Source organism: Convolutriloba macropyga, chromosome 4, assembly GCF_964194025.1.
Source record: "Convolutriloba macropyga chromosome 4, txConMacr16.3, whole genome shotgun sequence".
NCBI lineage: Eukaryota > Metazoa > Xenacoelomorpha > Acoela > Convolutidae > Convolutriloba > Convolutriloba macropyga.
Genome location: NC_134471.1, coordinates 59,857,088 through 59,875,671, shown reverse-complemented (window position 1 = coordinate 59,875,671; position 18,584 = coordinate 59,857,088). Strand labels below are relative to the sequence as shown.

Here is an 18,584-nt window from a genome sequence, read left to right as displayed (position 1 = left end):
ATTTGTATACAACCGAAAACGAAACCAAATCTGCGTTTGCGGAAAGAAATATTCGATCACTTAAAAACATTATATACAGATACTTGGAAGAAAAATAGACTTGGAACTATATAAAGGAGCTTCCCAATTTCGTAAATATCATTAACAGTCGTGTTAACCGCGTTATAAAGTTGGCCCCAAATAAAGTATTCAAAAAACATGAACCGTTTTTAATTTCGATTGCTTTGGACAACAATAAATATAAACCACGATTCGAAGAGGGGGACCTGGTACGAATAGCAAAACCAGACGATACCTTCAGAAAAGGTTATACTCAGAATTATACAGACGAAGTTTTCACAGTACTGCGATTGGCTACAACAAGTCCACCTACCTACAATCTGATTGACGCAAACAACGTTAAAATCCTAGGCAAGTTTTACGAACCGGAATTAGTACAAGTTGATGTGGTAAACAGTGAAGAGGAGCAATGATTTCCAACAGCAATGAGTTTACAATTGACTTGTTATCAAATGCATCAATGGACGTTTTTAATGGAAATACTATGGCATCATTTCGGAACCAATTATCACAACCGATACACTTACAGGGAGAATGGCAAGTAGCATTGACATCTCTATCTTTTCCATCAAACATCAACAACGTAAACTCTGGAGACATAGTTGTTTACAAGAATTCAATGACCAATCCAAATGAGTCGATTAATCGATCAGGACAACTCAGAAAAATTCGGACTGGTATTTACAACAGCTGGGAAGATCTAGTTTCGGAGATTGTTCGCATTGCAAAACTAAAACAGTTCGATCGAAAGTTTGACATGATAACGCAAAAGCTCGTGTTAACATTTGGGGAAAATGAAGGATTGTCGTTTCAAGACGATGAAATTCCCAGCATTCTTGGTTTCAAGGGGACCCCGGACCCTGCACACAGTGGTTTTGTGCACATTGGTTACAAGACAAACTTCGAAAATGGGGCTCCGAACACTCCTAACAGACATTTTGGTATTTTCCCTGTTGATATATCATGTGGGTCGCAGCTTATTTTTGTGTACCTTGATATTATTGAGTATCAACATGTGGGTGACTCACGTGCACCCATTCTCAAAATCATTAAATTAGAGAGACGTCTGAGAAACGGTAGCCTCAACACAATAGCACCTATTCACCATAAAACCTATACAAATTTGGACTACAAGCGTTTACTTTCAAACAATATCCAGAGCATCAAAGTTGAGCTGAGAAGTGAAACTGGGAAATTGATCCCTTTCACTGGAATTGGTAAAGTTGTTATAAGTCTCAAATTCCAGAGAACACGCTAACTGATGGAAGTCTATTATAATAATCAAGCATCCAATTCAATGCCCCATTTCTCAGGACATTATAGACAAAGAGGAAGTGGATTCGGCGCATTAGCTGCTGGCATTGGTCGTGTTGCATTACCCCTAGCCCGACGACTTATTTGGCCAGCAGCCAAAACAATTGGAAAAGAATTGCTAGTGCAAGGTGCACCAGAGTTATTAGAATTTGCAGCAAAAAAGAAATCAGCGAAGCAAGCTCTGAAAAGTACAGTTGCAAAAACAGCGAGAAAACAAATCGGAGGAGCACTTCAACGAGGACAAAAAGCAATCTATCGAAGGAGGTCGAAGAACAAAGCATACAAAAAGCAGTCTCCATCAAAGAAAAAGATCATTTCGCGAAAAACGAAGCCACAAAGAAGTCGATCAGATTTCTTCTCAAAAGTAAAAAATGAGTACTAACATTGTTATTCCCACAGAGGCAACACATAGCTCATTGGACTTGTTCGAGAAACCTCCCCTTCTTGTAACATTTGATCAATCGTTCGAGCAAAAAACAGGACCTTTGTACTCGCCCACTGGATCTTCGTTAGAGTTTGAAATAGTCGGTGACAGAAATAACTTCATCGACCTACAGAAAATTTATCTGGAAATCAAATTTCGAGTTGTTCGAAATAATGGAAACGATTTACGCTTCACCACGGGAGATGCCAACAACAGTGACACGCCACATCTGGTCAATAACGCCTTACATTCGCTTTTCGCCGATTGCACAGTGTCAGCAAACGGCATCAAAATTTCTTCTGCGAATGGTCACTACGCACACAAAAGTTTCATTGAAACAGAATTTTCTCATGGATCGGACGCAAAAAAAACTTGGTTGAAATGTCAGGGATATGAATATGAAGCAGACCCAACAGGCGTCCCAGCCGCTACAATCACAGCTCGACAAGAAACTGTGAGAAGATCAGCTCAACTCACAATGTACGGAAAAATTGCTACCAATTTCTTTTCATGCGAGAAGCATCTAACGAGTGGAGTAACGCTGCGAATTTCTTTCAGACGATCACAGGATGACTTTACGATTGTGAGCGAAGACGGAGCTAGACACTATAAAATCAAAATCGATGAAGCAAATTTGTTCGTGCGAAAAATGACAGTCTCAGATAAAGTTCTGGGTGCAATCGAGAAAACACTACTCAAGACACCTGCAATGTACCGCTATAATAAAGTGATTTCAAAAGCTTTCCTAGCAACAGCTGGGCAACAGAGCTGGAAGCAAGAGGACATTTTCACGAAAGAACCCATTCGTAGACTGATAGTTGCAATGTGTCGCGGCGATGCGTTCATCGGTACCAATACGCTCAATCCGTTTTCATACAAGAAGTTTGACTTGAATGAGATAATAATTTACCGTAATGGTTTCGCCACAGCTGGTACACCAATGTCAACAACCGATAATAAACGACTATACTACAATTCAATGGCTGCATTAGCTTATGTAGAAAATGGTCACGGAATATCTCTATCCGACTTCCCCCATCACTATATTATGGTGTTTGATCTCACCAGTACTCAAGAAGCCACTCATGATTTTATTCATCCCGAGTTAACAAACTCTTCATTATCTGTGGAACTCAAGTTCGGTGCAGCGTTGCCGCGCAATATTGAAATTTTACTTCTCGGGGAGAAATGTTCAACAGTTTATATCGATTCTTCGAGAAACGTTTCCAAAAACGCTCTTCCTATAATCTAATGGATGAGGATAAAATATTCAAATTGACCCAACAAAGCGGGCACTTGATGTTCAAATTCAACGGTGTTTATGCAGCTGACAATTTCCCCTTGAACATGCCAACCAATTCATTTGCCATCGTAAATGCTTCGCCAGCATCTTCACCTGGATCTCATTGGGTTGTGCTGGGAAAGAGATATGGCTACCCAATAACTTACTTTGCCGACCCACTGGCATTACCCATTAATTCATATAAACACATAACAGACCGATTTCGACAAAGCACTACTGATAGCATAATAGTAGACCTTATGGAAGACCGACGTGACTCAAACAAACCCTTGCAAAGCGAAAACTCTCAAATGTGTGGACTTTACTGTATTTATGTAGCTCATTATTTCCTCAATGATGGTTTCCCATTCATTCCCGATATAAATGAAGTTCAGCTTATATGATTCATTAAACATATGAAGTGAATATTCTAGAATTTCCGTTTTACTTCAAGAATGTTTGATGACTCATTAGATCTTGAACCTTGGATTAGAAGAGGAAACACTTATAGCTTGTAAACAAATTCAAATTTTTGTCTAGACTTTGGAATGTTAGTTGGACAAATAACTAAGATTACCGCATCATGACATCAACTCGACTAGACATGAGTAAATAAACAACTTTTTCGCATCTGATTGATTGAGCAAGCCTCACTAAATCTGGTCCCGGGGACGTGAAAGTTATTCATTGCTTTCTGCCTTTCCTCTTACAATCATTTGATAAACATTTTTCTTATTATTGAACAAAAACACTCAGATCGTTTACTTCTAACATCAGATTCGCAACGGTTTTCATTGAAATGCCTCAAGTCAAGTGTGATATTTGTCAAAAACATTTGGCTGACAAAAGAAGCCTTCGACGTCATCGAAAGAGCATTCATAAAATCTATCCGCAAAGTAATTCTTTCGAATGCAACGACTGTGGTTTTTCTACAAAAAGTCTCTACGAACTAGCTGGTCATATGAAAGTTCAGCATGATGCTCCGAACCCCCGCTACTGCTTGTACTGTAACATATGCTTCCCATTCGACCCTGATTACCTGGATCACATGAATACAGTTCATGGTTTGCCAGCTTGGAACATTGACGTGGAAAATCTACCACATTCGGGAATTTTGCCGACAGAACGCGCTTTTGGCGACACTCTGAGAACCTTCGAGATTAATGTTGACGCACATGACTTCGACCTCTTCCATATTATGCAAGTCAAGAGACAAGAAATTGAAAACATCGTTCATATGAGCGTTCAACAGCATCCGCAAAAAGTACAATTCAGTTCGACAATACAATTGACAAAACCAGCTAAAGATGATGATGAAGAACCGTCCAGCCAGCCAGATAAAATCTTAGTACATGTACAGTCGAAAATGGAGCGGGTTGATTTTGGGGGCCTTGCTGATAAAACTTTCCACGCAATGGTAGAGCAGATGCTTCTATCTTTGAATAACTTTGCTTCGCACGGTAGCGGTTGGACGTTAGATCAGATTGTCAACATAGAAGTCCGACTAGCAAAAGCTAAGCCAATAACCGCATCTTCATATTTGGCACATCCCGCTAAGCTAGCAAACACCATGGCCTTGCTAAACATACGAAACAGGGAAGATGAAAACTGCTTCTTCTACTGCTTCACAGCTGCATACCATTTCAAATATGGTCCCCGACTTGTCCCTGCCGGTGCATCTTCACGCAGAATAACCAGTCCGGCAACATATGGACCAACTAACTCAATCGCAAAACAAGCAAATGGAGTGTTCAGCATGCCAATGGGCTTCCATCAGATGACAAAATTTGAGGACCTCAACGATGTTCGCGTCAACGTGTTTCGGTAAGAAAAACTTGAAATTGCTAACCCAATAGAAGTAAAAGCTGATAAAGATCATGAGAGAAAAACAAACTGTTTGAACAAAAAAGCTTTAACACAAACAAGACTCATTAGATCAAAACTGTTTCAGCTATGCTGATAGTGGATTAACACCATTCCGGGTATCGAAAAAACTCAACTGCGACTTCAACTTGGATTTGCTTCTACTAAGTGACGGTCAAATGCATCATTACGTTTTGATACGCAATTTGCGGAGTCTGGTGCACAGAGTGCGAGAGCGGGTATTGAGGACTGATAACCATCTATGTCGAAATTGCTTCCACGTTTGCTCCTCTAAAGAGCAGTATGACAAACACATTGGTTTCTGTCAACAAAACAGGCCAGCAGTTGTCAGAATGCCTCAGGAATGTACCTTCAAATATAAGAAAATCCAATCAAGGTGGTTCGCGCCAATAGTTGGGTTTTTCGATTTGGAATCGATCATTGAATCAGTCTCTGGGTGTGGTAACAATCCGAAACAAGCAGAAACAAGGATAATAGAAATTCACAAGCCTTGCAGCTACGCATTGTTATTTGTTGCTCAAGATGAAGTAGAGCTTTTTCATTTCGAATGTGTGAGCGGTCTAAATGTAATGTCACAGTTCGTGGCATCTCTTGAACAATTAGCTAGGAAAATATACAGCGTGAAGCAACGAAACAGATACTTCTCTGCTGAAGCCCCCATTGCCCGAGAAGATGTGACAGAGTGTTGGATATGTGAGGAAACGCTGGAAAACACTGTGGAAAATCCCACAGTGCTCGACCACTGTCATTCACCGGTCAGTTTCTCGGATGGGGACACAACAATTGCAACATCAATCGGAAATTTCTCAATTACACGCCTCTGTTTGCTCACAATCTTTCCAACTATGATCTTCATCATGTCAATCTTGCTCTTCAAGGAAGCAATATGCGGAACACTATTTCAATCATTCCAAGCACTGATGAGAAATTCATAGCCTTGGAAATTGGAGTCCTGATTAAAATGCGTCCTAATAAGAACGGAGTTGACAAACCAGTGTATGAGCATATAAGACTGCTCGACTCCTTCCGATTTATGCCCTCATCGTTAGACGCTCTCGCCAAAAATCTTCCAGCAAACGGGTTCATCCATCTCAAAAACTACTTCAGCGACTGGCCAAAATCTTCTGTAGACATGTTAAAGCAGAAAGGGCACTTCCCTTACAACTACATCGAAAGTTTTTCAAAGCTAGGAGAGGCTCGATTACCACCAAGAGAAAAGTGGACAAACAGTCTTCAACAGTACGACGTGAGCGTAACAGAGGATGAATACAAGCACGCGCTAACCGTTTTTGAAACTTTCAAATGTAAAACAATTGGCGAGTATTATAACCTGTACCTGAAAACGGACGTCTTTCTCTTGGCTTCAGTCGTACTATGCTTCCGCAAGGTATGCTACCAGACTTACGGACTTGACTGTTGTCAGTAATATACAGCCTCAAATCTATCAGGTGATGCTATGCTGAAAATATGCAAAGCACCCCCTTGAGCTTCTAACAGAGAGAGAGAGCAATTGGATATTGTTGAGGGGCTCATTCAGGGTGGAGTTAGCTCCATTTATAATAAGAGACTCGCAGTTGCCAACAACAAATATCTTCCGAACTTTGATCCGAAGCAGCCTTCATACATTCATAGTTATGATTGACGCAAACAACCTGTATGGGGGAATAATGGAAAAATTTTCTTTTGCCTCTCAACGACTTTGAATTCACAGACCAAAAATGGGAGCCCGAAATTGAGCCCCAACTTATCCAGAAAGTGCTTGACACTTCAGATGAAAGCAACGTTGGGTACATAGTAGAAGTCGACTGGTCTTATCCAGATGAGCTTCATGATCTACACTCAGATTTTCCCCTAGCGCCAATGAAACAAAAAGTTGAATCATGCTGGCTAGGCGATTATCAAGAAGAACTCCTATGTGATATGAAAATGAACGCGCCTCCCTCAACCAATAAACTGATTCAGACGCTATTTCCAAAAAAAATTACATATTGCATTATCAAACGCTGAAGCTATATGTACAGTTAGGAATGAAAGTAGAAAAGCTACATCGAGCGCTAGCTTTTAATCAGTCGAAGTGGTTGGCTCCTTATGTGAAACTCAACACACAGAAACGGAAGGAAGCAAAAAACAAATTCGAAGAGAATTTTTACAAACTAATGGTGAACAGCGCGTTCGATAAAACTTGTGAAGGGAAAAGAAACCGCATTAAATTAAAACTGGTCCGCAGTGAGGAAGAAGCTCTCAAGTGTACTAGCGTTCCAGAGCTCAAGTCGTTCAAAATCATTGGAGAAGATCTTGCAACTGTAAGCTTGAATCAAACAGAAATTGTGTGGGACAAACCAACAATTGTTGGTGCATGCATTCTGGATCTAGCCAAGAAATTTATGTTCGACTTTCACTACAATACCATGAAAAAGCACTTAATTTATAACTTGTTGTATTCGGACACCGACTCTTTTGTCTATGAAATCAGGTCGAACGATTTCTATGCCGATTTGCAGAAAAAACCAGCTATCAAGGACCACTTCGATTTTGTCCAACCTTCCCGCGGAACATGAGCTATACGACGGCAGCAATGCACGAGTAACTTTAAAGTTTAAAGATGAAATGGGAGGCAAACTCATCTCGGAATTTGTGGGGCTCAAACCAAAACTTACTCCATCAAACTCTCAGATGGTAAGTATGACCAGTAATAAATTGTTTTCGCATTGAAAATCAGGAAACAAGGTAAAAAGTGTTGAAAAACAAGACTCATTAAACAAAAAGCTAAAACAAAACTTTTTCAGGATTCTCGAAGCAATCAGCAAAGGGTGTCACCAGAGATGCTAGGAGGAATATGACCCATGAGCTGTACAAACAAGTGCTTACTGGTGGCGAGACGGTCCGACTTGTCAACACCAGAATTGCTTCTAGCAAACATCAGTTGATGACAGTTGTTTGCAACAAGAAATCGTTGTCCGGATATGATGACAAACGTTACATTATGCATGATAAAGTCACTACTCTACCATATGGCTATCATGCGTTGCGAGGGGAAATGTTTATGCGTAATATGATCTGTGATCCTGATTGGGTTTCGAGCGATGAAGAAGAGACCAATGTACACTTTGCAGAATTGACTATGGAGCAGAGTCCACCAGTGACTCCGCACACACAGCTACAGGAATCTTGGTCACCTCCTGATCCAGGTTTCAACCAGCGTGCGTACAGCGACGATGAGATTGAAGCGGACATTGCAGATTTTGCAAATCTGACTGAACAAGTGATTGAGGACGAAATTGAAAGGTGTTCCTTTATAGACGATCAGGCTGCTGAATCAGGTTCGTCGCCTAGTCTTCTAGATCTAAGACCCGTATCCCCCATTCATGTTTCTACTAGCTCTTCAACACAAGAGCAACCCTTCAACCATCCCGGACCCTCAAAAAGGACGAAAAAGTGCGCAAAACGAACGCTGGAGCTGATATCAGACAAAGAATCTATCAGTGTAGATAGAATAAAGAAATGGAGAGTAGTACAAATTGACACTGATAGTGACGACAATTAATTTCTGTGAAATAACTCTGCTTTAGTCTTCGTGACTTGTGTTTTGTTTTCCCCGTTTGATGGAAATAAAAAATCTTTCCAACTCGAGTTGTAGAAAAATTGTACTGTATAAGTCTTTTAAAAGGTCCCGCATAGGCAGTTGATTATTTAATATCTGAGTCATTTTTGTCCTCAGTACCTTCAATCCATTGTATAAGTCTTTTAAAAGCTCCCATATAAGCAGTTGATCAATTTATATCTAAGTCATTTTTATCCTCAGTACCTTCAATCCATAGTATAAGTCTTTTAATAGCTCCCCCATAAGCAGTTGATCAATTTATATCTAAGTCATTTTCATCCTCAGTACCTTCAATCCATAGTATAAGTTTTTTAAAAGCTCCCATATAAGCAGCTGATCAAATTATAACTAAGTCTTTTTTAACCTCAGTACCTTCAATCCATAGTATAAGTCTTTTAAAAGCTCCCCCGTAAGCAGTTGATCAATTTATATCTAAGTCATTTTCATCCTCAGTACCTTCAATACATAGTATAAGTTTTTTAAAAGCTCCCATACTAGTAGCTGATCAATTAATAACTAAGTCTTTTTTAACCTCAGTGCCTTCAGTCCATAGTATAAGTCTTTTAAAAGCTCCCATACTAGTAGCTGATCAATTTATATCTAAGTCATTTTTATCCTCAGTACCTTCAATCCATAGTATAAGTCTTTTAAAAACTCCCCCATAAGCAGTTGATCAATTTATATCTAAGTCATTTTCATCCTCAGTACCTTCAATCCATAGTATAAGTCTTTTAAAAGCTCCCATATAAGCAGCTGATCAAATTATATCTAAGTCATTTTTATCCTCAGTACCTTCAATCCATAGTATAAGTCTTTTAAAAGCTCCCATACTAGTAGCTGATCAATTAATAACTAAGTCTTTTTTAACCTCAGTGCCTTCAATCCATAGTATAAGTCTTTTAAAAGCTCCCCCATAAGCGGTTGATCAATTAATAACTAAGTCATTTCTGTCTTCAGTACCTGCAATCCATTGTATAAGTCTTTTAAAAGCTCCCCCATAAGCAGTTGATCAATTTATATCTAAGTTATTTTCATCCTCAGTACCTTCAATCCATAGTATAAGTCTTTTAAAATCTCCCATATAGGCAGCTGATCAATTAATAACCAAGTCTTTTTTAACCTCAGTGCCTTCAATCCATAGTATAAGTCTTTTAAAAGCTCCCATACTAGTAGCTGATCAATTTATATCTAAGTCATTTTCATCCTCAGTACCTTCAATCAATAGTATAAGTCTTTTAAAAGCTCCCATACTAGTAGCTGATCAATTAATAACTAAGTCTTTTTTAACCTCAGTGCCTTCAATCCATAGTATAAGTCTTTTAAAAGCTCCCATACTAGTAGCTGATCAATTTATATCTAAGTCATTTTTATCCTCAGTACCTTCAATCCATAGTATAAGTCTTTTAAAAGCTCCCCCATAAGCGGTTGATCAATTAATAACTAAGTCATTTTTGTCATCAGTACCTTCAATCCATTGTATAAGTCTTTTAAAAGCTCCCACATAAGCAGTTGATCAATTTATATCTAAGTCATTTTCATCCTCAGTACCTTCAATCCATAGTATAAGTCTTTTAAAAGCTCCCATACTAGTAGCTGATCAATTAATAACCAAGTCTTTTTTAACCTCAGTGCCTTCAATCCATAGTATAAGTCTTTTAAAAGCTCCCCCATAAGCGGTTGATCAATTAATAACTATACCATTTTTGTCCTCAGTACCTTCAATCCATTGTATAAGTCTTTTTAAAGCTCCCCCATAAGCAGTTGATCAATTTATATCTAAGTCATTTTTATCCTCAGTACCTTCAATCCATAGTATAAGTCTTTTAAAAGCTTCCATATAAGCAGCTGATCAATTTATATCTAAGTCATTTTTATCCTCAGTACCTTCAATCCATAGTATAAGTCTTTTAAAAGCTCCCATACTAGTAGCTGATCAATTAATAACTAAGTCTTTTTTAACCTCAGTGCCTTCAATCCATAGTATAAGTCTTTTAAAAGCTCCCATACTAGTAGCTGATCAATTAATAACTAAGTCTTTTTTAACCTCAGTGCCTTCAATCCATAGTATAAGTCTTTTAAAAGCTCCCATACTAGTAGCTGATCAATTTATATCTAAGTCATTTTATCCTCAGTACCTTCAATCCATAGTATAAGTCTTTTAAAAGCTCCCCCATAAGCGGTTGATCAATTAATAACTAAGTCATTTTTGTCCTCAGTGCCTTCAATCCATAGTATAAGTCTTTTAAAAGCTCCCATACTAGTAGCTGATCAATTAATAACTAAGTCTTTTTTATCCTCAGTGCCTTCAATCCATAGTATAAGTCTTTTAAAAGCTCCCATACTAGTAGCTGATCAATTAATAACTAAGTCTTTTTTAACCTCAGCGCCTTCAATCCATAGTATAAGTCTTTTAAAAGCTCCCATACTAGTAGCTGATCAATTGATATCTAAGTCATTTTTATCCTCAGTACCTTCAATCCATTGTATAAGTCTTTTAAAAGCTCCCCCATAAGCAGTTGAACAATTTATATCTAAGTCATTTTCATCCTCAGTACCTTCAATCCATAGTATAAGTCTTTTAAAAGCTCCCATATAAGCAGCTGATCAATTAATAACTAAGTCATTTTTATCCTCAGTGCCTTCAATCCATAGTATAAGTCTTTTAAAAGCTCCCATACTAGTAGCTGATCAATTAATAACTAAGTCTTTTTTAACCTCAGTGCCTTCAATCCATAGTATAAGTCTTTTAAAAGCTCCCATATAAGCAGCTGATCAATCTATATCTAAGTCATTTTTTTCCTCAGTGCCTTCAATCCATAGTATCAGTCTTTTAAAAGCTCCCATATAAGCAGCTGATCAGTTTATATCTAAGTCATTTTTATCCTCAGTACCTTCAATCCATAGTATAAGTCTCTTAAAAGCTCCCATACTAGTAGCTGATCAATTAATAACTAAGTCTTTTTTAACCTCAGTGCCTTCAATCCATAGTATAAGTCTTTTAAAAGCTCCCATACTAGTAGCTGATCAATTAATAACTAGGTCTTTTTTAACCTCAGTGCCTTCAATCCATAGTATAAGTCTTTTAAAAGCTCCCATATAAGCAGCTGATCAACTTATATCTAAGTCATTTTTGTCCTCAGTGCCTTCAATCCATAGTATAAGTCTTTTAAAAGCTCCACCATAAGCAGTTGATCAATTAATAACTAAGTCATTTTTGTCCTCAGTACCTTCAATCCATAGTATAAGTCTTTTAAAAGCTCCCCCATAAGCAGTTGATCAATTAATAACTAAGTCATTTTCATCCTCAGTACCTTCAATCCATTGTATAAGTCTTTTAAAAGCTCCCATATAAGCAGTTGATCAATTTATATCCAAGTCATTTATATCCTCAGTGCCTTCAATCTATAGTATAAGCGTTTAAAAAGCTTCCGCGCTTTCAGATGAAGATGAAAAAAGTAGCTGATGTATATATTACCAAACAAAAATTCCTCTTTGTCTCGAAAAAATTAGGAACATGTTCATAGTTACCTCCGTAGATCATCTGTGTCGATTGTAGCAATCTGTCATAATCTACCTACAACTGATCTAAGTGTCTAAGTGAACTCAGTGAGTGTTTGTGAATGGTGGTGCGTGTTAAAAGTTTGTGAACTGGTGCCGTCTAATTTTCGCAATGGGGTTTCTCTAAACCAGCAAGGTCCGCTCCTCAATCATTGGGGTTGCCAAAGTTAAGAAGGCAAGGAGTTTACTGACGTCAAGCGAGTACAGTTCCTGCTACTCTTCAGACTGTTTATCTCAAGACTTTGTACTCCAGAAAAGATATTAAAATTGATTCCCAATATATAGAATTTATCAACAAACAAAAATATAAAGGTGAGCAACATCACAAATTGGTGATTAACTAAAATGTCATGAGACAAAGAGGAGAGTTTTGAAATAAAAAACCCAAAAACTGGTCAAAACTTAAAAATTAAAAGGACTAACTGAATTATTCCTTTTCTGTAGTCGGTTTCCAACTGGCTCTCCTCGTTGCTCTCCACCTTGCTCTCCGCTTTGCACTCCCTTTTGCTCTCCGCACTACTTTGTTCAGCCAGAAAAATGTCACCAATACCCTTAATATGTACAAGTTAAAACTCGCTTAGGTAACCAGCAGGTAGCTTAGGATCCAATACACAAGTTATTTTTCACCAATACCCCTGATATGTACAAGTTAAAACTCGCTTAGGTATCCACTAGGTAGCTAAGGATCCAATACACAAGTTATTTTTCACCAATACCCCTGATATGTACAAGTTAAAACTCGCTTAGGTATCCACTAGGTAGCTAAGGTACCAATACACAAGTTTTTTTGCTATTTCTCCTTACTGGTAGAAGTTAAAATTGATTAGGTATGCAGCAGCCGGCTTAGGAACCGATACGCAAAATATTTTTGCTAATATTCTTTATCGGTAGAAGTTAAAGGTGATTAGGTACGCAGCAGCCGGCTTAGGAACCGATACGCAAAATATTTTTGCTAATATTCTTTATTGGTAGAAGTTAAAAGTGATTAGGTATACAGCAACCGGCTTAGGAACCAATACACAAGTTATTTTTGCTATTTCTCCTTGTTGGTAGAAGTTAAAACTGATTAGGTATACAGCAACCGGCTTAGGAACCAATACACAAGTTAATTTTGCTATTACTCGTTAATGGTAGAAGTTTAAACCGACTAAATACTCCGCAGGTAGCTGAGGTATCAATGCACAAGTTATTTTCGTTCTTACTCCTTATTGGTAGAAGTTAAAATTGATTAGGTATGCGGCAGCCGGCTTAGGAACCGATACGCAAAATATTACTGCTATTACTCTTTATTAGTAGAAGTTAAAACCGACTCGAAACTCCGCAGGTAGCTTAGGTATTCGAAGAGGTAAAACTCTACTTGTGATCTAAACACTGGTATTACTATTTTAAAATCTTGAAAGTAAAGAGGTAAAACAGAGACAACGCCAACAGTTGAATAAGCAATGACAACAGAGAGTCATTTATCAAATACATTTCCTGTCTTTTTGTGTCTTTAGGGCTACACGAGCCCTTAAGGCGGCCTTTCGTTGAAAAGTTTCTATATTCTCTTTATCAGCCATATTTTCCGGAGTTTGCGGAATTCTGAAGAAACGCGCTTCGTAAAATTTTTTCGCTTTCTCCATACGTCGAACGCTTCGTTTTTCCATAGCTTTGGCTTGGCTTAGTTTCAACGCCGCTGACTGATAATACACTCTTGCTTGATGATGCATTTTCTTGAAAAACTTACAGCTGCTGCATTGAGATTCGTTTCCAGCCGGTTGGGGTACTGACCTTATCCCCAGGTTTTCTGGAAAACTTTGATCAATGGCTCGAATCATCTTGTCTTCAGAGGCACAACTGTGAGCAGTGTCAGAATGAGGGCAATTGGATGAAGGCAACTGTTCCTCAACCAAAGAGTCAGAGCTCTCTGACGGATTGTTTTGCTAAAACCCGAAATCAAGATTTGGAAATTTGCCCTCATTAATCTTGAACATCATCAACTCCGTTACCAACTTCAGAAAACTTATAAGAAAAAATTACCTTCCACAAATTCTTGAAGCGAATTTTTGGTGGCGGTAAGATTTCTATTTCGCTATCGTCGTTTCCCGTCTTTGAGCTTGACCCTCGATCCCTTTCTCTGTCTCTGTTAGTCGTCCAGGTGCAGAATTGTAGAACACGACTCCCCTCTGCATTGTCTGACTCCTCAGGATACCCGTCACTGCTAGAACTCGACAGCTCATCGCTTGATTCCAGTTGAACAATTTGAACGTCAATTTCTGTGTCCATTTCCTCAGTTTTCAAACTTCGAGAATCTGATGAATGTGTTGTTGAATTCAAATTGGCGAACTTTTATCAAAGAAAACTTCGTTGAAAATTTAAAAACCAAAAATTCGATCAGATTTTGGAGCCGTGATTTGTTTACTTTATTCGTGTGAAAAATTAAAAGAAGCTTTTTTCTGAAAATTTGCCAATTTAATATCTTGTTTATAATGATGCACGAACAGTTGAGAAAGTGGAGAATGCTTGTAGTGACTGGTTTATAATCAAGATTTTAAAAGAATAGATGATGAATAATATTAAAAAGAACCTAGATTCGTTAGGTGTAATTATTCATAGGCTCTAACTGTAGTAGCCGTCTAAAGAAGCCGAATACCAGAAGTCCCCGTCTGAAAACCTGGAAAACGGGTTAGTTGGTTGTCTGAAAACACCGAATTAACCAATACAATAAGAACTATTCAATACAAGCACGGTATTAAATTGCAAATTTTGATTTTAGACATCAACACGCTAAATATAAATCTAGAAGGCATTCGTTTTAATTACAATTCAGTTTCTACATATGAACAAAACAATTACACACTAAACGAGACTATTATACCTCACTGTCTGCGGTTATAAACTGACTAATGCGTCATATACTTAATAACTCTGTAGACAGACAATATAATCTGAACTAATTCCGCGTTGGAAATAAACACTCATTCACCAAGCCGAAAAGTTACAGGTCGAAAAATTCAAACCATTCTAAATTTGGAAATTTGGATAAGTCTTTGCTTTTGGGATGAAACAAAAAAATGTTCGGGTAAATATACTTTAGGCTAAGAAAGTCAAAATGTCCCCCCCTGTAATAGGTGCATGACCCTAGCATGTACTAACTCAGAAATACTGCCCCCTCATAATTAAAAAAATGTTCGGGTAAATATACTTTAGGCTAAGAAAGTCAAAATGTCCCCCCCTGTATTAGGTGCATGACTCTAGCATGTACTACTTATGCGAAAACGAATTTCCGACAGGAATACAGCAAAAAATCGACGAAATATCCGAACAGCTTCAAAACCTCAAAAAGACGACAACGATGAACAATAAAAACTATTCTCAAACCGCTACAACTGATATCGACACCGTGCGCCGATCTATTATAGTCAGTTGTCTCCCAGAAAGCAAATAAACTATCGACAAACGAAATTCAGACGAAATCGAAAACGTTAAAAGTGTAGCGCGAAATTTAGGTTTCAACGACTCAAAATAACCGTAACAGTGAGGGCAGGAAAATATGACGAAAAAGCTACTAAAAACATGACGCTTATTGTGGAGCTGTCATCTAAATCCGAAGCTGAGCTTTTAGTGACCAAAGATTTTCAAGACAAGTTGGTAACGATGGAGAAAATATACATGTTGCTTGACTTTACGTAACCTGATCGGAAAAAGAAAGATAAGTCTTGAAGAAGCGGCGCGAGTTGATTGCTTCTGTAGTAAACCCAAAAAACTTGAAAGGTTAGAAACCTGGTTCTGTATCAAAACGAAAAGCCAGTTAACATCTGACTAGAAACGGCACCGTCGATACTCCTCATAAATCACCGTCGATCACCATGGCACCGTCGATCACCATGGCGTTATGTTATCCAGAGAAACAATGCCTTCACAGAACAAAAGTTTTGTATCGAAACACAAGCAAAGCAAATCGCATACCTTTTTGGTTTAGCACTAGATGGAATGGACCTACGTTTCATAAACAACATCAGAGCATTGCGCTGGATTGCTTGCTTCAGATGCTGCAAGGCAAATTAGACATGACATGTTCCCAAAAAACTAGTTAAGATGACTAACAAAGATCCCAATTATATAACACCAGAAGTAAAGCTTTTACTGAAGAAAAAGTAAAAAAAAAGATAAAATGCAGGGACACAGGTCGGATCGAAGATCAGATTGTGAGAAAAATACAAAAAAATTTTGACCTCAGGCAGAAAAGGAAGCAAAGTTTGTGGGAAAGAAGAGAACGGTTTAACTGCCAGACATGAAAAAGAACATATTTTAGAAACACCCCGAAATCATAACGACTACTTTACACAAATCAACACAACGAAGTGCAATAAGGTCCCGATAAATGTAGACTGCAGCAAATAAGAAGTGCCGTCAGTACCACTTCGACAAGTGTTCGAAGGCATGCGATAAACTAAAAGCACCAGCATAGGACCAGATGGTATTCCCTTTTGGGTTTGGTCAGAGAATGCGCACTCTTCGGCAGAACCGATGTTGAACATTAACACTTCGCTTCTGTGGGGTGTTGTACCTCAACAATTGAAAATCGCCGGGTCGTCCCTCTGCCAGAAGTCAATAAGCCAAAGGGCACGAATGAATATAGACCTATATCTGTAACGTCAGTTATATCAAGATTCACAGAAAGAATTATCCTCAAAAACTTTATCGGATAAGTACAACGAATGGCTACGGAAATCAGCATGGGTTCCAAAAAAGAGCTTCAACAACAAGTAAGCTTTTGAATATTCAACACCATATTTCGAATTGTAGACAAAGTCAAGCGAGTCATGCAAGATTAATTTCAACCGATTTTGGAAAAGCATTTGATCGAACCCAACTTTTGAAATTTGTTGATAGTATGCTAAAATTTGACCCAATTGTCAATCGTTATATCATACGATGGGTGTCTGACTTCCTCACATGACGGAATGTACACCTAATGTAATGGAATCCGATCCTCAATTGAAAAAATCAACCAAGGCGTCCCCCAAGGTTCAGTATTGGGAGCGGTATTGTTCAATATTGCAACAGCAGATCTCAATGCCGACAACATGCCTAACACTTACATGGAGAAGTTTGCTGACCATGCTACTTCCATTTTTCATGGAGTTAATGGAACAGATTATTACGAAGTTCTTCGTGATGTTAGGGAATGGTGCCTTATTAATCAAAGTGTTCTGAATGAAGATAAAGCGAAGATTTTGACAATACCGTTCAACGGTAACTCAACCATCGCCGAAACACAATACGACGTAGAAGCCTTGAAAATACTGGGAGTGACACTTGACAAGAAATTGAATTTTAATGAACTTGTCAAGTCATTAACGAAGAAAATGACATCAAATATCTACCTCATCAACCGCCTTAGGAGTTTTGGAATGGTCAAAACAGATCTCTCGTATGTTTACAATACACTAGTGAAAACAAAAATTGAGGATGCCATTACCGCTTGGGCTAGTGCTAATGAGCAATACCTTGTTACCATTGACAACATACAAAAACTAGCACTCAGACTGCATCATTGACGAATTCGAAACATTCAGATATTATTCGAAAAATAACGAGATGCTAAGCAAATCTCAAAATTTTCCTCATATTCTATACGATATGGTCAACGAGAGCAGCAGACAGAGTTACCCAGACGAAAAAACGAAAAACTACGCCACAGACGTGTATTACCTCTCAAAAAATATGAAGCAGCCTTGAAACTGTTTAGAATGAACAATTTTTAATATCTAAATGTTTTTCAAGATCTTTCTGTACTTTGTTGAGTTTGTTTGATGGATTTCAAAACAATTTAAAGTCTTTCTTCTTTTTTTTAAAAAAATAACATTCAGTAAAATACCAATTTGAGATTATATTCTGTTTCCACCAAGGCAAGGCTGGAGGACATATACTAGTTGTCATGCAGCTTGTTGAAATTTTATCGTTTGATGATCACCTGAATTCTGTTTTTTAGTATAATGGCGAATGCAATTTGGTCAGTATATCTTGCGTGGATTTTTATTGTTGTTGTTAAGAATTCACAGAATGACTCCCTTTTGGAGGTTAGAGTTGTTGTTTTCCAATCAATAGTGCTTTCACATCCGCCATTCAATGGAATTTTCCTGCAAACTTTAACTGCTAGAAATTTACATGGCATTAATTGTCAAGTAAACAGATCTAAATGTGTGCTATTTACCCAGGAAGTATGATCGTTGGTGGTGATCTTCTGAAAGTTAGGTCTTGCCGGCTGAACTGTTTTTCTGCAATATTAGATTAGCGAAATTACAAAATTTACGGTTTCGGGGAATATCTGAAGACTTCAAATGTTTCTAGCGAAGTTTTTAGCAATTACAGTATTGCTGATCTGATTAATGCGATTTTTCGTGCAATCGATTCTTTGTCTGATCATTGTTTGTCTGACAATTTGACGCTTCGTCCTCAAAAACGGGATAACAGGT

The 18,584-nt window shown here is 38.0% G+C and overlaps 2 protein-coding genes across 2 annotated transcripts in view; both read left to right on the top strand.

Annotated features, from left to right (window-relative positions):
* Nucleotides 1–18,584, top strand: part of LOC142337795 (UDP-N-acetylglucosamine--dolichyl-phosphate N-acetylglucosaminephosphotransferase-like) — a 246,605-nt gene that overhangs the window by 28,301 nt on the left and 199,720 nt on the right. The window lies entirely within an intron of this gene.
* LOC142338119 (uncharacterized protein F54H12.2-like) lies at nucleotides 1,746–3,050 on the top strand. Its single transcript, XM_075387753.1, has one exon. It carries the CDS (start codon nucleotides 1,746–1,748, stop codon nucleotides 3,048–3,050), a length of 1,305 nt encoding a protein of 434 aa, XP_075243868.1.